Source organism: Chiloscyllium plagiosum, chromosome 28 (assembly GCF_004010195.1).
Source record: "Chiloscyllium plagiosum isolate BGI_BamShark_2017 chromosome 28, ASM401019v2, whole genome shotgun sequence".
Lineage (NCBI taxonomy): Eukaryota > Metazoa > Chordata > Chondrichthyes > Orectolobiformes > Hemiscylliidae > Chiloscyllium > Chiloscyllium plagiosum.
This window is the reverse complement of record NC_057737.1, coordinates 13,065,658-13,088,072: the sequence shown is the minus strand read 5'-3', so window position 1 is coordinate 13,088,072 and position 22,415 is coordinate 13,065,658. Positions and strand designations below refer to the sequence as shown.

The following is a 22,415-nucleotide window of genomic DNA, read 5'->3' as shown; positions in this document are numbered from 1 at the left end:
AATTGTATAGGAGCTTGGTTAGACCACACCTGAAGATCTATGTAGAGATAGAGGGAGTGCCTTGAAGGTTCATCATCCTTGTTCCTGGGATGGTGGGACTGACCTGTGAACAGAGATTGGGCAAACTGGGCCTCTAGATTTTTGAAAAATGTGAGCGGTGATCTAATTAAGCTTATAAAATACTTAAAGGAACAATCGAGTAGATGTAACACCCTTAGTTGTTTCATCTAGAACTAGGGACACAAAGTAAAAATATTGGGGTTGCCACTTAGGTCTGAAGTGAACAATCAAAGTTTCACTCAGACAGTCTTGAATCTTTGGAATTCTTAAACAACAAAGGGCAGATGAGGCTCAGTCTAGAATATGTTAAAGATAGAAATCGATCGAGTTATGGTTTCCATGGTAGACAGTTATAGAGATGGGTGGCATTGACATGTTGGAACAGCCATTACTCTATAGAATGGCAGAGCAGGCCTGAATGGCCCATTCCTATTTCTCTGATCATATCAGCACCCCTTCAATACACCCTCCACCATCTTTATCTAGTCGCAGTGGTCAGTTGCACTTACAAGTTGCACTGCAGCAACTCAGCAACATTCTTTCAAAAACACCTCCCAAACATCCTCCTCCCGTACCTAAGAAAGCCAAGGCTGGCAGCTGCATGGCTACACTACCATCAAGATTCCCTCCAAGCCTTACCATACACCACACAGCCCTGAAACTGCATTGCCAGTTCCTTCACTGCAGCTGAGTCAACATCCTGGAATCTCCTTCATAGCAGCACTGTGGGTATATTTACATTATATGGACTGCAATGGTTCAAGAAGGTAGCTCATCACTGCTTTATCAAGGGATAGGCAATATGTACCTGCCTAGCCAGTGATGTCTATATCCTGTGAATGAATTACTAACATGCAGCTTGGGATGCTGGGGAGATAATAAGGATTGTAGAGTTGACCTGAACTACTCTTATGATTACATACATGTCCATCAATTAATGGAATTCCATGGAAATGATGAGCACCATGTAATAACAGCTCTCTGCTTGACAGGTTGAAACACATCCAGAAATTGACCTGTTGGTCTCTGTGATGAAACTGACGATTTCAACAAACCAAGCACTCAACCTTCAAAGTGTGATCCATTCTGGATCCAGGCTAGCAGAAGGCATTAAGGAGTATGGAGACAGAGCAGGAATGTGCTGTTAAAATAGAGGATCATTCATGACAACAATTAAATAGCAGAGCAGGGCTGAATGGCCTTCTCATGCTTCTGGTTTCTATGTGCAACTTGGAAGCCTGTAAGTAGCCAAAGTAACTGGGAAAAGCCTTGAGCTTTTGACAGGGAACAGCTGGTTTGTGAGCCTTGGGGAAAGAGTCTCATTTGGTGAACGTGCGGAAACTTGTCTGTTCTTCGCAAGGAAGAGCTCAGTTTCAAGCGTGCTTTCTGCCTTAAGAAAGGGAGTGTGACTCAGAGGTCAGGAAAATAGTCAAGGAAGAGAAGTAGAAAGTATGTCATGGAAATGTTAGGATTTTAACATTATTCTTCCAAGGCTAGTCTTTCTCTTTTATGTGGATGGACAAAACAGGCAGTTTTGCAGAAATATTACAGGTAGAAAATCTGGGCATAAACGATTCAAATTCTGTGGATAAAGAATCCAAACTATAAAGGGGTAGAACCAGTTGTCTTTCTAATTCTATTTCGGTTTTTGGTGATGATATCATGTTGTTGACAATCATGGTGAACTCCAGTGCAATAGCCGGTCAGTTGGACCTAGGGTTTTTTGCCCGAGTTAGAAATTATTTTCTTTTGAGTCCTTTAATGCTAGGGTTTTCTTTTACTCACCAAGATCGAAGGAGAGATCTGTCTTGGCTTCTAACTTTTGGAGGTTTGCGTGCAACTATCCCTCAGGTGTTGACAAACTGCTAGTTAAAACAAATCCAAAGGCTGTTTCCAGGCAATGTATCTTGAAGCCAAGGACACTTGGTGCCAACTAATCTCATAAAAGTATCAAATTCAGTTTCTCCAAAAGTTATATGCCAATTAACCAATAAGTGAACACCACACTGCCCCACTTTTCTGTGAACTGTTAAAGAACGGTGATATTCCAACCTTCTATTTTCCAGTTTATATTTCCAAATAAAATAAACTTAGTCCTTTCAGAGGGGGCATAAGTGAATTCAAGTGGGGTCAGGGGAAAAGGTTTGTTTTTATGCCAGTTCACCAGCATGAGATCACAGAGATTCTGGTACAAGGTCTTTTGATAGGGTGTCATTCAGGGGAACATTGAAGAGGTTGTACACTGAGATGCCACGTGTGTGGGCTGGCCTCCATCACAGTGTCCAGGGACATAGAGGACCTCAGCTCCAACTGGTAGAGGACATCGCGCAGAGTTGGCCCTCTCCCCAAACTCTGCCTCATCATAGGATTGTGTTGTAGACCCAGAAGCACCTCCACTGCTGCCCCCACTTGCAGCCTTTATGATTCACCAGATCCTCCATCGATGAGGAAGTGGAAACTTACCCTGCTAAATCCAGCAACTCACCAAAGCACCTCTAAAAGCGTTCCATAGTATTTAGAGTCAATGAGTCATAGTGTCATTCATCACAGAAACAGACCCTTTGTTCCAATTTGTCTGTGCCGACAAGACATTCCAATCTGACCCAGTCCCATTTGTCAGCATTAAGCCCATATCCGTCTAAACCCTTTCTGTTCATATACCCATCCAGATGCCTTTGAAATGTTGTAATTGTACGATTTTCTGGCATACTCTCAATCTACAGATTAGGAAAATGGTGAAATGAGCTGCAATTCAGCAGGAATTCCTTCAGTGCTGGTGGCCTTGTGGACTCTTAGCTGTCACAGAGTCATTGAATCCCTACAGTGTGGAAGCAGGCCATTTGGCCCATTGAATCCAACACGGACACTCCAAAGAGCCTCCGACCCCCCTACCTCTGTTAACTCTGCATTTCCCTTGGTTAACCCACCTAGCTTGCACATCCTGGATACTATGGGCAATTGAGCACAGCCAATCCACCTAACCTGCACGAATCTCTGCAAATGTACAAGTTAGCATGAATCTTGAAAGTCAAATGACTGGCTCTTTAAAGCACACCAGTTTGGGAGTGTTGTGATGAGTGACAAGTGAACAGATCTAGGTTTTTAAATTGTGAATCAAACCTGTCAGTACAGTGTCTGGCATCACAACTGGGAGGAGTCTGGAGTGCTGGTTGTGGTAAAAGCCCATCTGGTTCACTCATGTTCCTTACCCGATGTGGCCTCCATGTGATGCCAGACTCATAGCAATGTGGTTGTCCATTAACTGTCCTCTGAAATAGCCCAGCAAGAAGCTCGGCTCAAGGGCACATGTGAATGGGCAACAAATATGGACCTTGCCTGCAATGCCCACTTCCCATGAAAAACCAGATAAAAATTAATATAAGTTTGTGACTTTCCACTTTTTTGATGTCTAACCACTGTTTGTCCAAAGCTCACAGAACTTGCTCATGATATTTAAATACTGACTGTGTATCTCCATTGTGCGAGACCTGAAAACCACAGGAAATGAAATGGATGAGGCCAGGAGGCAGGAATGCCCCTGGGCCTGCCCAAAACCTAAAGGTTAAATTCAAACGTTTGGCAGCAACTACACTTTTGCATAATTTATATATTTTGTACAGCAATCAAGATCTTAAAATACTGTCCAACCTAATTATATCTACAATCTATTTCAATAACATACTAACTTTAAGAAACACACACTTTCTCACACTCACAACCCCCACCCCAGACAGACACACACACAGACAGACAAAGACCCACATGCACACATATTATTAAAGTGTTTTGTGATTTACACATGAAAGAAGTGAAACTATCACTGTATTCTAACAGATGAAAGGCTTAACAGACAATCAATTCTTCAATGTATAATTTCAGTTACATCACACTGCAAATTTTTGCTATAAATTCTATGTTACGATCGAGCCCTCCACAATCACCTGATGAAGGAGCGTCGCTCCGAAAGCTAGTGTGCTTCCAATTAAACCTGTTGGACTATAACCTGGTGTTGTGTGATTTTTAACTTTATAATCAGTATCAGTTTCCTTCAGAAATGGTCTGATCAGCTTCACAGTTAACATTGTTTTGAAGACAATCAGACAGGTACATTTTCTCCAATAATGCAGCAGAGATTTTACTTTTTCTCTTCATTGGTATGTGTTGTCCCCCAATTGATTTTAGGGGCCATTGTGAATCTATCATTACAAATATTGTGCCTGTGACAATATTGACATCAATTCACAGTCAGCACAGTGTTGTTACAACTGCTGGAACCGGAGACTGTCACAGCCTGTAATTAAGGATTTAAGCTAACTGCATGTCATCCTGAATCACAATATTGTTAGGCACTAAAATAACATGAAAAGTACTGCAGATTCTGGAGATCTGAAATAAAAACAGGAGGTGCTGGACGGACTCAGCAGACCTAGCTGCATCTGTGGAGAGTCAATCTGAAATAACATATGGAGTCCAGTAAGGTTTTTCTTTGACAATAAACCAGATAAGTTGGTGATTAATTGCTTAACATAGCAGGGATAAGTACAGTGGCATACATTAGGAACAGGTGGTACAGTGGCTCAGTGGTTAGCACTACTGCCTCACAGCACCAGAGACCCAGGTTCAATTCCAGCCTTGGGCGACAGTCTATCTGGAGTTTGCATATTCTATCTGTGTCTGTGTGGGTTTCCTCTGGGTGTTCTGGTTTCTCACAGTCCAAAGATGTGCAAGTTAGGTGGATTGGCAATGTTAATGTGCCCAGAGGTATGGGGGTTGGATCGGATGGGATGCTCTTTAGAGGGTCAGCATAGGCTGAATGGCCCCCTTCCACACTGAGGGTATTCTAAGTATGTTAACTTATTGAACATTTTCCTTAATTATATTTAAATTATTAATAGGCCAACAGGAGGGCAACAGACTAGTGAGCAGGACAGATGCTGCCAGACCTGCTGAGGTCTGTACTGTACAAAACAGTACTTTCTGTTTTCATTTCACATTTTTAGTGTGTGTGAAGTTGTGAAAAGAAAAGAATCTCAGAGTTTATTTTCCCCTGTTTGCTGTTTTAAGCCTCTGAGTAACATATTTGTGCTGAATTCATGCCCAATGCTCTTTCAATGGAACTTGTTTATTCAGATATCTTCAGGGAAATTATGCCACCTACTGATTTCAATGTGCATGAAAATATACAGTGTATTATCATAGAGACATAGAATGTGCTCATTTAAAATCCTCCCTTAGAAATTATAGCTGTTTACAATAAGCGTTAAATCGGCAGAGATGAGTACATCTAACATTGATTGTTAGAACACCTTTCTCTCACTAGCCTTGCATTATTAATGGACCAGCAGAGGGCTAAAGACCAGTAACGTAAGGTCCATTGTGACAGCTTTTGAATTCAATTAGCAAATAAACATAGAGTGTCGAACATTACAGTACAGAAACAAGCCCTTCGGCCCTCCATATCTGCACTGACCATGATGCCAAATTAAACTAATCCCATCTCCCTGTTCATGATCTGTATCCTACTATTCCTTGCCTGTTCATATGTAATCTGGAATCTTTTAAAAATAAAGCGAGTATAATGTCAAGCAGGGAATTGTCGCTAGTAAAATCAGACCTGGTTCACTAATGTTCCTTACCTGATTGATCTCCATGTGATGTCACATCCATAGCCATTCTGTTGGCTCTTAAATGTCCTCTGGAAGGGCCTAGCGGGCAGCTCAGTTCAACAGCAATTAGGGATAGGCAATAAATGCGGAAATGTAACTTTTCTTTCTCAGACAAATCTCTGATAAACCAGAATAACTCTGGTTATTCTGACAGACTGAGTGCATGGCCTTCAGTAGGCGAGCACTGAATTCAGGGAGTTGTCAAGAGGTAGGATTGCACAGTTAGCTCCCTCTCTCATGCCTGTGGTGTGGGGACAGAAGCCGTCAGAATTCCGTATAAAAAGGCATGTTGACAGCATGGAATAGACCAGCCAACAATGGCTGTGCAATTCCTGAAGGCTTCATCACATTATCTCTTGCTTGCAACAACTAACCCCCTACCCTCACACTGCTGCCGTTGCTCAACTGATATTCTCATCCAACCCTCACGATGTACCCTCTCCACCAGGAATGACAACAAGCCCTTTCTCACTCTATTGTCTGGTTCCTGACTGCCAGTTAACCAGTCGCTTTGCCCCAACTCCACTATTTTAAAATTGCTAAGGAAAGGGTATTCAAAAAAAATGATGAGAAACAGAAATCCTTCCAGTAATGCAAAGATTTTTCACTATATCAAGAGTGGTAATGTAAAATCCCCTCTCTCCCTCACAACTGTACCTCAAGCTCCCTTCAACATTTCCAATTCCCCTCTCTCTTGGATGCTGATCTTTGTCATTTGTCCACCCTTTGCTGAAATAGCAACTTCCACTGAATATCTGAATCAAGATCACCCACATTGCAGGAGGAGAATGGCCTGATAGTGAAGTACATACATTTCAAGCTATGCTCAGTATATCTTAGGTTTTAATGCTTTCTACCTTCTCCCCCGACTCCATGTAAAGAACTTCTCTTCCACAGAGATCACAGATTGTCTTTCCAAATTGGAAATAAAACAGGTTACCTTCAATGCCCACTGAATGAATTAATGGGAGACAAAATGAAATTGGTAAAGATAACAGTTACATCATTCTACTGAAGAAGACACCATTTAACTTTGCGCAGAATGAACTCAAGATTGTAAAAAAAGCAAAATATTGCAGATGCTGGAAATTTGAAACAAAAAAAACACAGAATAGAGAAATTTCCATTAAACCTACCAAGTTTCTCCAGCACTCTGTGTTTCTTGCAAAGCCAGGACTCTGCAGATGTAGCAAAGTCAACATAATCATTCCTTGCCCAGCCTGTAACATGCCTGCTGTTAGAATTACATCAAAAATACAACAAGGAAACATGCTTTTGAACCTGACCACACAGCTAGATATATTCCTCCCATCTGTCTTTTGTTAACTCTACCATGATCAGCATCCATTCCTCCTTCATGAGATTTGAGAAGATTTGTAGCTCAGGTTGGGATTCTGCATATAGGTTTGCTCACTGAGTTGGAGGGTTTGTTTTCAGATGTTTCATCACTATACTAGGTAATATCTTCAGTGAGCCTCCTAATGGAGCACAGGTGGTGTAGCCCGCTTTCTATGTTTGGGTTTCCTTGGGTCAGTGATATCATTTCCTGTGGTGATATCATTTCCTAGGTGATGACATTTTCTGTTTTTTTTCTCAGGGGTTGGTAGATGGGGTGTAACACGATATGTTTGTTGATAGAGTTTTGGTTCAAATGCCATGCTTCTAAGAATTCTCATGCATGTCTCTGTTTGGTTTGTCCTAGGATTGATGTGTTGTCTCAGTTGAAGTGGTGTCCTCCCTCATCTGTATGTAAGGATACTAGTGAGAGTGGGTCATGTCTTTTTGTGGCTAGTTAATGTATGTATCCTGGTGGCTAGTTTTCTACCTGTTTGTCCAATGTAGTGTTTGTTACAGTACTTGCAAGGTATTTTGTAGATGACATTAGTTTTGCTTGTTGTCTATATAGGGTCTTTCAAGATCATTAGCTGCTGTTTTAGTGCGTTGGTGGGTTTGTGGCCTACCATGATGCCAAGGAGTCTGAATAGTCTGGCAGTCATTTCCGAGATGTCTTTGATGTACGGGAGAGCGGCTACGGTTTCTGGATGTGTTTTGTCTGCTTGTTTGGGTTTGTTGCTGAGAAATTGGCGGACTGTGTTCATTGGGTACCCGTTCTTTTTGAATACACTGTATAGGTGATTTTCCACTGCTCTGTGTAGTTCCTCTGTGCTGCAATGTGTGGTGGGTCATTAAAATAATGTTCTAATGCAGCTTCAGAAGCAATCATAGCTGAAAATGTGTTGCTGGAAAAGCGCAGCAGGTCAGGCAGCATCCAAGGAACAGGAGAATCGACATTTCGGGCATAAGCCCTTCTTCAGGCTTATGCCCGAAACGTCGGTCCTCCTGTTCTTGGATGCTGCCTGACCTGCTGCGCTTTTCCAGCAACACATTTTCAGCTCTGATCTCCAGCATCTGCAGCCCTCACTTTCTCCTCCTCAGAAGCAATCATCCCAACATCCACCAATGATCAAAGCATTGCTGAGCTGTCCGCAGCTTCTCTCCTCCCATTTGGGCATCCGAATGATTACAGCACAGGAAGAGGCTATTTGGCATATCACTGATACTTTGCAAGATCAATTCCCACTCCCCGACCTTTTCTCCCGTAGTGACCAATCAGCCCTCACTGACCAATATAACCAGGAGATTAGAATCTCCTCAGTTGAGGACTGACTCCGAGCTGGCTGGCCACAGCCAATGTACTGTGCACTAGTAAACAAAGGGTGACTTGGTGATGGGATACCAGCTTCTGTGCAGTTATTTCACCTCCCCAATGTCTTCTAAAGTTTCTTTCTCTTATGACATCTATCCAATTTTCTTTGGAAAGCCTCTCTACCACATACCAAGGTATCCCAGATTCTTGCTACTCAGTGCAGAAGACCTATTTTCCTCATCCCATCATTGCATTTTTATTTCCACAAACTTTAACCTTTCCTTCTGCTCTGATGAATAATTTCTCCATGTCTAGACCCAGGACTTGAGTGCCATGATCTCCTTTTAATCTCCTCTTCTCCAAGGAGAACAGCTCCACATTCCTCACTCTAAATAACTGGAATTCTTCCTCCCTTGTAAATGATTAGATTAGATTAGATTAGATTCCCTACAGCTTGGAAACAGGCCATTTGGCCCAACAAGTCACACTGACGCTCCGAAGAGTAATCCACCCAGACCCATTTCCCTCTGACTAATGCACCTAACACTATGGGCAATTTAGTATGGCCAATTCACCTAACCTGCACATCATTGGACAGTTGGAAGAAACTGGCGCACCTGGAGGAAACCCACGCAGACACGGGGAGAATGTGCAAACTCCACACAGACAGTCCCCAAGGTTGGAATCGAACCTTGGACCCTGGTGTTGTAAGGCAGCAGTGCTAACCACTAAGCCATCTTACCACTCCCCTGAACCTGGAGCTGGGGTCCGGGCAACATCTTTCCTGAATCCTCTTTAATCCGTTCACATCCATCCTAATCAATGCTGCTGTTACATGTGAATTCCATGAGCCAGAGGAGTTCCAATAAACACAAAGTTGGCAAGGCACCGTGAGATGTGGCTCCTCATTCTATCCATTCCTGAAAAACAAAACCTGCTGAATTTGCAGCGACCGATCGCGGGGAAGAAACAGGCCATACCTTCCTTAGCAAACACGCAGTAAGATGCTAATGCATGGCCGATATCAGCTGTCATAGGTGTAATGTACTGATTTAAAAACTACTGAAATTATGAGAAATGGAAGGATTTAGTGTAGCGGAAAGAAGAGGAGTGTTATATGACCCTAAGACCAGAGGACGTAGGAGGCTATTCAGCCCACTGAGTCTGCTGCCATTCAACAAGATCATGGTTGGTCTGACAATCTTCAACTCCACGTTTATGCCTTTTCCCTTGATTCCCTTACCATTTTAAAATCTAGTTCTCTCAGGCTTGAATGCACTCAATGACAGCCCTTTGCAGTAAAGAACTCCACAGATTCAATTTATAGCCCAGCACAGCATGTTTACTGCCTCCAATCATTAATCAACAAGCTCTGGCAAGCACCATCTTCCAATTTTGAATTTGTTAGTCACTTTTATTTGGAACAGATGCCATATAAATGATTTGTGCCTCCTGCACCAATATTTCCTGTGTGAAACCTTATTAATATACAGACAGTATACAGTATGGATAATATGGTCTGGACATTTAGAGCAGGATTTTCCCATGTTTGGCTACCCATTTTCAGATGCATTGAGGAAGCCAATGGCATGAGATGAAGTGGGGGTGTGGGAGTAGGGAAGTTGAAGCCCAGCTAGAGGTCTCTGCCTCCAAAGACTGATTCATAAATCTTTCTTGAGGCAGGCATTCTTGCCTTCTCTGGCTTTGTGCTTTGTCTCAGTTCCTGTTTGGGTCCTGAAAGAGGGTGGTGCATTACCAGCACCCAATGCTTTTTTTGGGGAGGAGCATTGGCCAAGTACCCTGTCAATCCCGTTGGTCAATGCCCAAGCAGGCAATCAGGGGTGTAGACCATCATAATGATGGCTGTTGTTCCGAACAGCAGCAACATCCTGCACAAAATAAAACTGGTCCTTCCCACATTCGTTACCATGAAAAGTGTTGGCAGAATGCAGATGTTAGTCTACCTTGCTAACACACAGAGTGTTAATTCAAGCCCTGAGGAAGCAGTGAAGTCATTGCTATACGTTGAGATTCTGTGCCACAATATTTCAACTCATAATACTGTATTTAACTTGATAAACTGTAAGCAATATACAAAAATAATTTTATTTAAAAAGAAACACAAATACAAACCATGAAAAAGCCATTAGGCATTTCTCCACCAAAAACTGACAACATAGAAGTCTCTTCGTGTTTATTAATGAAATTACATGCTGCCACCAGGCTTCAAGTTCTTGTCACTACTCAAGTCAATAATTATTAAAACTCTCACTGCTGCCTCACAGCAAGTGTGCAAACGTTAGTCTTTCCATGCAGATCTCAGTTATTTTTCCAACTGACATCTTTGGCAAGATGCCTGGGTTCTGAAAGCAGATCTCACATACGATGCTAAATTGGAGAGAAACCATGTTTTTGGAAACAAGATGCGTTTGGGATTCAGTCTCCTGCTCTCCCTCACAAACCAGAGGCCGATCACATTCAACACTTAAACATAGGAAGAATGTAAATCTTTTACAGTTGGTGCTAAAAACTGATGCAATTAGTGGTTTCCAATATCTCCCACCATTAGAGACTAAAGTGAGTACCTGTCATTCAGCATTAAGACCTCAGACAGCCATGGGGATGGATTGTGAACACAGGATACTTCCAAGGACATGATAAAGGTCCCACATCACTTTCAATGTTGCACACAGACCCTGGGTGAGATTCCCCAAATTGCATCAAAGCTGGTTAACATGAGACTTGACAGAGATATGCAAATAATTTTGATGAAGTGATTCAGCAACAATGGCAGTAGGATTAGTAATTAAAGGGTGCAGATTAAAGGTGATTGACAAAGGAACCCAAGGTGACACAAGGAAACAATAAGTTGCTGTGATCTGAAATGTGCAGCCTAAAATGTGGTGGAAACACATTCAAAAGTATTGAAAGAGAACTGGAATAAATATTTGAAAGGTAAATTATAAATCTATGGAAAAAGTGCAAGGGAGTGGGATTAATTCAAAAACTTTACCAAAGAGCTAATACAGGTAGGATAGACTAAATGTTTCCTTGTAGGCTGCTGCAGCACCAAAAACAGATGCACTGGGTGGTATAATTTTTTTTAAAATGTGACTATTTATTCCTTTCCATTTATGAATCATTTTATAAAATTAGCTGCTGCATTTGTCAACATGCTCACATTTTGAAAGTGGCTGCAGAGTGCTTTTACACATCCTGAGAAAATAGATTATGTTTCGGAAGGGCAATCTCTTCCCTTGTTTTTTCCCTACCTGTTGGGAGATTCTAGATCAGCTCTGCTGACTATACGATGCTGATACGGAGTGTATAACCAGTTGAAAGCTGTGAGCGTCCTTTCTTCCATTTTGAATTTCCCTTCTCTCACGTACCTGAAAAATAAATGAGGGAGTTTCAGCACACAGTCTGTACATCCATTGGCTCACTGAACAGAACTTCAATTTAACATCCCCTTGAAAAGATGGGGCACATATTAAAAGCCACTAATCACTCAATTGGAATTGTATCTGATTTAGAGTCATACAGCATGGAAACAGACCCTTCGGTCCAGCCAGTCCATGCTGATCATAATCCCAAACTAAACTACGCCCACCTGCCTGCATTGGCTCATATCCCTCCAAACATTTATTATTCATGTACTTCTCCAAATGTCTTTTAAACATTGTCACTGTACATGCATCTACCACTTGCGTGGTAGTTCACACCATGGTATCAAAGCAACAAGCCTAAGTTTCAGTCGCCCCCATTATTAATAATTAAGGTAACCAGTGAACATATTTTCATGATGCTGACTGAATGTTTATATTTGAGCTAGGACATTGGGGATAGATCCCCCTCTTTTCTTCAAAATAGTATCAAAACATTTTTCATATACTAATAAAAGCAGGAGGGCCCTGGATTTACCATCTTTGAAAAATAAAAGCAGAAGTAATGGTGACAATCTCACTTGCTCTTCATTGTCAAAGAAGCTGTGATGTGTGTGGCATTCCAATTTGTTTTTTATTTTTAACAGGACAACTTTCACTTCTGCAGGCTGCTGGAAACACATCTTTCTTTTCCAAAATCTCAGCTCTTTGTCAAAGCCTCTCCATACAACACCACTGCTTCTCTGTCCCTCAACTCAATCAATTCAAAGCCATGCTCCGTATGAACATATGGATTAGGTTTTAAACATTGGTTTGTAAATTCTCCAATTTTTTTCTGCAACTTGCTCCAAGCATTATACCCTTGTCTTCAACTTCCAACTCTGATCTCCAGTACACCGACTGCCTTTGCCAATTCTCATATCCCTTGATGTCTTCAATATCTAGAAATCTATTACGATTTGAATATACTTACTGACTCAGCCTCCAATGCTCTCTGGGGTCGAGAATTCCAAAGATTTAACACCCTCCGAATAACAAAATTTCATCTCAATCCTAAATAGCCCACCTCTTTATTCTGACACCGTGCTCCCTTTCTCGAGTCTTTCCTGTTGTGCACAATAAGAGGTTTATCCCCCAAATGTGGGCAAAGATTTTCAACCAATAACTCAGAGGCAGCATGAGAAGTAAGTTTATCCAAAATGAGATTAAAATAGCGCAAATGAAGCTGGGATATGAGCCCATTCCATGGTAGTAGTTGGACATAGGACTTTCATTTTACCTTAGATAACACCCAGATCATTGGTTAATCAAATATTGATAAACCTTTGATCCTTCCTTATTGGAATAATATAGTGATTCATGATTGCCTTCAGTCTGTTTGGAGTATCACTGCATGTTGTATTTAACTGAAGTATCCTGTAATTGGCTGCAGTTACAAATGATAATTATCTCTTCAAATAAAATGCTAAACATTTATCTGAAGATGACAACAAAGTCTCGTACGCCTCTGTGTAAAATAATGGATTTGCATGCCTTCCTCAGTTGGTTTACACCAATGTGGAATTTCTCAGGTCAGAATGACTAATGATGGACAGTTATTCCATTTCCTTTAAGTTCCATTATTATAGCAGCTTCTGGGAACATTTCCAATAGCTGATTCATTCGGCTAGTTAGCAGTTAATCCTCTAATCCTTTCGCTATTCAAATTTCTGGTGAAAGCACAGCTGAAATGTGTTCACATTTTGCACCCACACCATAGAACAGATACATTGGCCTCAGAAAGAGTGCAGCATACCATAATAGTATCTGAACATAGAGTCATAGAGATGTACAGCATGGAAACAGACCCTTCGGTCCAACCCATCCATGCCAACCAGATATCCCAACCCAATCTAGTCCCACCTGCCAGCACCCGGCCCATATCCCTCCAAAACCTTCTTATTCATATACCCATCCAAATGTCTCTTAAATGTTGCAATTGTACCAGCCTCCACCACATCCTCTGGTAGCTCATTCCATACTCGTACCACCCTCTGTGTGAAAAAGTTGCCCCTTAGGTCTCTTTTATATCTTTCCCCTCTCACCCTAAACCTATGCCCTCTAGTTCTGGACTCCCTGATCCCAGGGAAAAGACTTTGCCTATTCACCCTATCCATACCCCTCATGATTTTGTAAACTGCAATAAGGTCAACCCTCAGCCTCCGATGCTTCACAGAAAACAGCCCCAGCCTGTTCAGCCTCTCCCCATAGCTCAAATCCTCCAACCCTGGCAACATCCTGTAAATCTTTTCTGAATCCTTTTAAGTTTCACAACAAAGGGTTAAGTTACAAGGAGAAGTCACACAACCTAGGATTATGTTCCTTGCAACTTCTATGATTAAGTGGTGATTTGATTAAAGCTTTCAAGATAGTGTCCTTCAGGGAAAGAAACTGTCCGCCATTATCCAGTCTGGCCTACACGTGACTCTAGATCCACAGCAATGACTCTTTAACCGCCCCTTGGGTAATTAGTAGTGGGCAATGAATGCTGGCCCAGCCAATGACATCCTCACTCTGTGAATGACTAAAAGAAAAAAATATTGAGGGCAACAGTGGAAGGTAGATTGAGGGAAAATGTTTCTTCTGATTTTTTTGCCCAAGGCTAGGAGTTACAATCAAAAAATCATTTAGAATTAGGAAATGTCCCTGCAAATAATGGGTGGTACAAGTTTTGAACTCTCTTCTGTAGACACTAATAAATGATAGATTGCAAAACTCTGTTAGCTAATGGTATCAAGCATATGGGCCAATGGTGGATATATGAATTAGGTGCAGATCAGTCAGGGTCTTTGAATGACTCAAGGCATTAAATGGTGTACCCCTATTCATATAAGACCAGAAGAAATAGAATCAGGAGTAGGCAATTCGGGCCCTTGAGCTTGCTCCTCCATCCTCCAAAGGGTGTCACGGTGGCTCAGTGGTTAGCACTGCTGCCTCACAGCACCAGGGACTCGGGTTTGAATTCCAGCCTCAGGTGACTGTCTGTGTGGAGTCTGCACATTCTCCCCATGTCTGTGTGGGTTTGCTCCGGTTTCCTCCCATGGTCCAAAGATGTGCAAGTTAGGTGAAATGGCCATGCTAAATTGCCCATAGTGTTCAGGGACGTGTAGGTTAGGTGCATTAGTCAGGGGAAACGTAAAGTAATAGGACAGAGGAATGGGTCTGGGTGGAATACTCTTCGGAGGTTCGGTGTGGACTTGTTGGGCCAAATGGTCACTGTAGGGATTCAAAAGGGTGACAGCTGATTTGACATTCGTCACATCCAATTTTCTGTCCTTTCCCCATTACCCTTGATTTCCCTATCATTCAAGAATCTATCTATCTATCTATCTATACAATGGATTCTGCCCCAACAGCTCTTTGTGGCAAGGAATTCCAAAGACTTATAATGTAGAATTCATTGCCGCAGAGTGCAGTGGAGGCTGAGACGCTAAATGTCTTCAAGGCAGAAATCGATAAATTCTTGATGTCACAAGGAATTAAGGGCCACGGGGAGAATGCGGGTAAGTGGAGTTGAAATGCCCATCAGCCATGATTGAATGGCGGAGTGGACTCGATGGGCCAAATGGCCTTACTTCCGCTCCTATGTCTTGTGGTCTTATGGTCTTATAATCCTCTGAGAGAAGAAATTCTTTTTCACCTCAGTCTTAAATTGGCATCCTTTTTATCCTGACACTATGCCCTCTGATCCTAAACTCACCCATAAGGAGAAACATGCTCTTGGTATTTTTCCTGACAAGCACCTTAAGAATCCTAGAGTTTTAAAGAAATTTCAAGTCCTGAAATTTGACCGGGAAAACCCAGCTTAGTTTGTGTCGTGTAATCCAAATATAACTGGAGTTTAGTAATTAGCAATGTAATTTTATTTTGAAGCAAAAAAATGAATTATTCCTTCATTTAAAATGACTAAATTAAGTGCTGGTTTATGGTGTAAAGTAATCTCCCCCGCAAAGGTACATGAAGATTTTGTTATTCATTTTATGCATGAGTTTAACCGGCGATTACAAGAAATTTGCTTTAATCCACTCTGACAGATCAGCCTTTTTTTTTACATAAACCCTGTTGCTTAGAAGGTACCTTAGTTTTAAAGGTCAAGTGACAAAGCTTCTCACATCCTTAATGAAGGGAAACATCTTCATGTTAATTTCTTCTGACAGTCACTTACTAAGAAATTATTCAGTGCAAATCGTTCAGACTTATCTGGGAATGAACTGATCACTTTTGCCCTTACAGAGTCTTGATTCACACAAATAGAAGTGTGTCACTTGGGAATAGACATCTGCTCATGACATGCTGGAGAAATTTTAAAGGTCTCTTGTATTTTTCAAGAAAAAGTACCGAATCTTAAATGAAGGGCCAGCCAGTATTGCGTGTCATCAGGCGACTGAGGTAAAATGGACATGAACTGAAACAAGGTTACGTATAATAAGAAGGTGTAAGATGGCATAATTGAAGTTGAGCAGGAACAAGACAGGAACTTTAGGTACATATTGACAATGACACAGCACTAGAATAAAATGTAAGGTTAGGGAACCAGAGTGGGTAGATGGAGTTATGATACTGCTCGGGACAAACCTCGACAAACACCACTGCATCTTCAAACTTCCTTTGCAAAGACACATTCCAGAAGGAGAAGTATGACAGTCTGTACACCCACGCCCCACACACAGCTGCTTCGAGGGCAGTGTGTGGTGGCACACAGGGTCCGGGCGTACAGGAAAGATCTCACAGGTCGTACCCTTGATATAACTGAATGGCAAAACGTGGTTGAGGGTTTACTCATCTTCGTAAAGATTGTTTGACAAACTACACTTCCACATGGCCATCTGCTCTGACATTAGGTAGTACATTTAAAATGGGTCAACAGCTCCATGAAAACAGCAGACAAATATTATGAAACCTTGTTATGTCTTCATCCTGTAATCTCAACAACTGTCTCCTGTGTAAATGGCACACAACTCCCTAATCATCCAAGTGTCATACTCAATAATAGCATGTCAGCCCCATGTCTTATTGCATTGGTGTTCTGCCATTATCATTGCTTTTTATTGGGCCAATATATCACCATGTTACATTTCACAGTGTATCATAAGAGAGGCTGCAATGGAGGGAGAGTGGGGGCTGAAGATGAGAGCTGGATCAAAGAACCAGCTTATTTGCATATCCATTATTTAAGAGCACAATGTTCTGAAATAGGCTGGAATAAAATGAAAAGTATAATTGCATTGATATGCTGTCTTTTGCAGTCTTAGTACATTTCAAACTACTGTACAGCTAACAAACGACTTTGGAGTGCACTCACCATCGTAACACAAGAAACGTGGTAACTAATTTGCAAGCTCTCATAAACTGCAATGTGGTAAGAGACAAGATCGCTTACTTTTAGGTATTGATTGTGGGACACATTTTGGCCAGGACATTTGCCAAGAGAACGCTGTTGACCACAAGTCCATCAGGAAGTGGTCAGCATGTGGTGTCCTTAAAACCCTGCGGGAAAAGGAGTGGATCCTGTCAGGTAGTTCCCTGAGCAGACTGTCAAAGTCATTTGGCAGAATGCCTCATCATCAGAACTTTCCAACAAGCACCAAGACATCACTTGATTGGTGGTGGGAAGGGCAGTACCTGTGAGATCCTTCATATCTGCCCGGACACTGCATGATGTCCTCAAAGTGGATGGGGTAAGGGGTGGGGAGGTGGTTAGAGACTGTTACACATCTCCTTCTGGAATGTGCCTTTGCAAAGGAAGTCTGGAAGAAAATGCAATGGTTTGTGTCAAGGTTCATCCTGAACAGCTCCGTGATGTAGGACTATGTGCTCTATGGTCTGTTCCCCGGGGCACATACTAAGACAAACATTGACTGTACCTGGAGGACCATCAACGCAGTGAAAAACCCTCTTTGGTCTGCCTGAAACTTGTTGGTCTTCCAGAGCAAGGAGTTGATCTCGACCGAATGTTGCAGACTGGCACATTCCAAGGTCCAGGACAATGTACTGAGGGACACACTAAAGCTTGGGGCAGCTGATGCTAAGGCGCCTTGGGGAAAGACCACCATCTGAGGGCTTTCTGCCAAAGTTATATGGAGGTTGGTTTAGTTATCAGACCCTCCTGGTACCTCAAATGCATGTAAATATAGTCAGGTTCAAGTAGGAGTTGTCTTTGGTTTGTTGGATAGAGTCAAACTTCAATGTTTTTGTTTCCTTGATACGCTACTGTTCAGAATCAAACTGTGTTTGTGACTATATATAAAGTTTTTTTTATAAATAAAGTATATTTTTGGAAGTATTTTTATTTCATGGGCCTGTATTTTAATCTCCCTCGCTAACAATTTTAAAGGCTTTGGGCCTGTATTTTAATCTCCCTCCCTAACAATTTTGAAGGCTTTGGGAAATGTAAATGATGTTTACAAAAAAATTAAAATGCTTTAATTTTAATACCAAAAATGGTCAAGTTGTTTTCCCGGATTACTGTTATCCGAAAGAAAACAGACTTTCACCAAGTTTCTTTAACAAACTCAATAGTAACCTGTTTCTTATAAATAAAAAACTTATCATAAACAAGTTCATTAATCAACTGGGTAACAATGAAGATACATTCAGGAATTGAACTATTTCCCCATAATCCCAAACAAATATATTCATATCGCAAACTCTGCAGAGGTGACATAGTTTCAAAACAAAGGGAAAACTACATAGTGGTTGACCGCCAAGGATTCAAACTCAAAGGATAAAATGGTGACTTCACACAGATTTTAGAGTTTTCAACTGATTCAATCAAAATGTTGACTACTGGAGGGTGATGGAAAGTCTTCAGACCAGATTTCAGTCCAGATGGAAAGTCAGTTAGACTTAGGGCTTTGAATTAAAGCAACAGTTCAGTTTTCTGGTTTTATGAGCAAACAGAGATACTGATATTTGAAACTTTCTCAGGTTCACAGAAATAGTTCACTGTGAGAGGTATCTTTTCAACTGGCCCTGTTTTAAGGTCTCTTCTTACTTCTTAAAAGGAGGGACAGAGTCATATTTACTGCACATTTTGATTGTCTTTTCCTTGTACTGACACAGCCAGGTATCCTGGAAAAACAGAGACTAACTCCAGAGAAATGTTGTTTCTGATTTTCTGCATCTGCAGTTTTTATGGGATTTTTTAATTTAGTGTTTAATTCACTGCCTACCTGGAAGAGGTTCTAGTCCTCTTCCTGATAGGATTTCTGTTCCAATCTTTTCTCTTGTTCACCATCATTAATTTCACTGTCGGTCCTGCTGTCTGACAAGTTATTTGCTAAAGCTCATTATCACAGCCACATCACATAAAAAAGTTGTATCTGTTCTGTTGATGCTAACTTTGACAATGGAGCCTCCGAAATGTCCACCTTCACCCTCAACTGAGGATTCCCCAGCAGTGTAGTTGACAGAGCCCTGAGCCAGGTCCAACCCATCTCCCATACTTCAGCTCTCATCCCCTCTCTTCCCTCCCACAAGAGCTTACCTACTATCCCAATGATATCTACATCCAGAGGATCATTAGCTGCCATTTCTGTCACCACCAGCGGAACGCCACCACTAGACACATATTACCCCCCAACCCTCACCACCCTTTCCTTATTTTGAGAATAGTCTATACCTCTATTCTTCCCACCAAAGCGTCTCACCTTATACTTTCTAACATTGTATTCCATCTGCCACTTCTTTGCCCACTCTCTTAGCCCGTCCAAGTCGTTCGGCAGCCTTAAGACCATAAGACATAGGAGTGGAAGTAAGGCCATTCGGCCCATCAAGTCCACTCCGCCATTCAATCATGGCTGATGCGCATTTCAGCTCCACTTACCAGCGTTCTCCCCGTAGCCCTTAATTCCTCGAGACACTTCCCACTTCCCACTTCCTCAACACTATCTGTCCCTCCACCTCACTTTGTGTCATCTGCAAACTTAGCAACAATGCCTTTGTCCAGGTTGTTAATGTAGAGCATGAATAGCTGTAGTCCCAACGTGGATCCCTGCGTAACTCCACTCGTCATCGGCTGCTATCCCGAGGTCATTTCATGATAGACATTCGCCCTGGTGGCCTCATCATGCTGTGGAAAAGTTATTGATTTTGCAACATTTTCAGTTTGTCTGACATGGAAGGCTCCATCCTGTGTGGCTTCAAAGACAGCTCTTTGCAAAAATAAAGTAAAGCTTACAGGTACCTGATGGCCCTGGACTATTGAAGGCATGTCAGAGAACCCTCCCATCGATGATAATCAGCTTCCCCTCAGGGAGGTTGGCACCAGAGCCCCTCTAACCTTGCCTTGGCATGACAGAGATTCCAGCAACTGCCCCTCATCTCCCAACTCTCTTGCTACCTTTCCCCTTGAACAGTAGAAGCTCCCAGCCAGAATGCCAGAGTTTATCGTAAACATAGAACCCCTATAGTAAGGAAGCAGGCCATTTTCTAAGATCTCATGAAGTCATAGAGTCATAGAGATGCACAGCACAGAAACAGACCCTTCGGTCCAACTCGTCCATGCTGACCAGATATCTCAATCTGACCTAGTTCCATTTGCCAGCACTTGGCCCATCTCCCTCTAAACCCTTCCTATTCATATGTAGATTCCATCTCGATGTCTTTTAAATTTTGTAATTGTACCAGCCTCCACCATTTCCTCTGACAGCTCATTCCTTACACATATCACTCTTTGTGTGAAAAAGTTGCTCCTTAGGTCCCTTTTATATCTTTCCCCTCTCACCCTAAACATATGCCCTTTAGTTCTGGACTCCCCAATCCCAGGGAAAAGATCTTCTCTACTCACCTATCCATGCCCTTCATGACGTTATAAACCTCTATAAGGTCCATATCTCTGGAGAATGTTGGACTTGAACCCAGGCAACTTGGCGTAGAGATAGGGTCACTACCACTGCACCAGCTGATGCCACCTGACATTAGGAGCTGGCACTTATCACGATGTATTTTGGTTCATGGCTTACTGAGATCTCCTTGCGATACGAGATCATGAGAACAGTTGATGACTGCGAAAGTGAGGACTGCAGATGCTGGAGATCAGAGTCGACAGTGTAGTGCTGGAAAAGCACAGCCGGTCAGGCAGCATCTGAGAAACAGGAGAATCAACATTTCGGGCACAAGCCCCTCATCAGGAAGGGGCTCATAATGAAAGGCTTATGGCTGAAATGTCAATTCTCCTGCTTCTCGGATGCTGCCTGACCGGCTGTGCTTTTCCAGCACTACACTGTTGACTCTGATCTCCAGCATCTGCAGTCCTCACTTTCGCCCCGATGGAGAATCATGATCAGCTGGGTTCAAATCCCACATAACCAGCACATCAACTGTTCTCATGACCTCGTATTTCAAGGAGATCTCAGTAAGCTATGAACCAAAATACATCGTGATGAGTGTCAGCTCTTAATGTCTCAGGTGGCATCTTGTGGTGCAGCGGTAGTGGCCCTATCTCTAAGCTAAGTTGCCTGGGTTCAAGTCCAACATTCTCCAGAGATATGAACCATGATTCCCCATCACTGGGATTCAGGATTAATGGCATCACCTTTTTCAGTAGGTCAAGCTGCAATCCACTCCCTTTCAAATGAAATCTCCTCCAATTTTGGATGCCAATTTTGAAAGGGCATTGCACAGTTCATTCGAATAAAAATGGCAGGACTCACTATCAATGTCTGACATTTCCAGTAGCAATCTGGGTGGCCCAGGGGCTCAGTGTTAGCACTGCTGCTTCACAGCACCAGGAACCCAGGTTTGATCTCAGCCTTGGGTGACTGTCTGTGTGAGGTTTACACATTCTCCCTGTGTCTGTGTGGGTTTCCTCCAATTGCTTTGGTTTCTTCCCACAATCCAAAGATGGGCAGGTTAGGGGACATGCCAAAAATGCACTGTAGTGTTCAGAGATGAGTAGGTTACATGGATTAGCTGTGGTAAATGTACAGAGACGGGGATGGAGTAGGGGGCCAGGTCAAGGTGGGATGTTCTTCGGAGCATCAGTACAGACTCAATGGGCCGAATGGCCTGTATCTGTACTGTAGGGATTCTATGATTGTGTGAACCTCCTCATCCACCAGATTTCCCGAATTCTCTTTTTTTTCCTCACTGGTTGGCTCTTCCGACTGTCCCTGTGAGCCTCCAGACTCTCCCTATTTCTGACAAGTTCTCAATGCCAGCATTGTTTAGAGTCATGGAGTCATAGAGATAGACAGCACAGAAACAACTTGTCCATGCCGACCAGATATTCCAACCGTATCTACTCCCATCTGCCAGCATTTGGCCCATATCCCTCCAAACTCTTCCTATTCATATACTCAGGTAAAAGCAATGACTGCAGATGCTGGGAACCAGATTCTGGATTAGTGGTGCTGGAAAAAGCACAGCAGTTCAGACAGCATCCTGTAAAATCGACATTTCGGGCAAAAGCCCTTCATCAGGAATACAGGCAGAGCGCCTGAAGGGTGGAGAGATAAATGAGAGGAGGGTGGGGGTGGGGAGAAAGTAGCATAGAGTACAACAGGTGAGTGGGGGAGGGGATGAAGGTGATAGGTCAAGGACGAGGGTGGAGTGGATAGGTGGAAAAGAAGATAGGCAGGTAGGACAAGTCATGGGGACAGTGCTAAGCTGGAAGTTTGG

At 42.4% G+C, this 22,415-nt stretch overlaps 1 protein-coding gene across 1 annotated transcript in view; it reads right to left on the bottom strand.

Annotated features, from left to right (window-relative positions):
- The window catches only part of rap1gap2a (RAP1 GTPase activating protein 2a), a 516,227-nt gene that overhangs the window by 367,252 nt on the left and 126,560 nt on the right, over nucleotides 1–22,415 (bottom strand). The window contains exon 2 of the mRNA XM_043718315.1: nucleotides 11,646–11,762. Coding sequence (XP_043574250.1) covers nucleotides 11,646–11,762 — 117 coding nt within the window. The remainder of the gene's footprint in view (nucleotides 1–11,645; nucleotides 11,763–22,415) is intronic.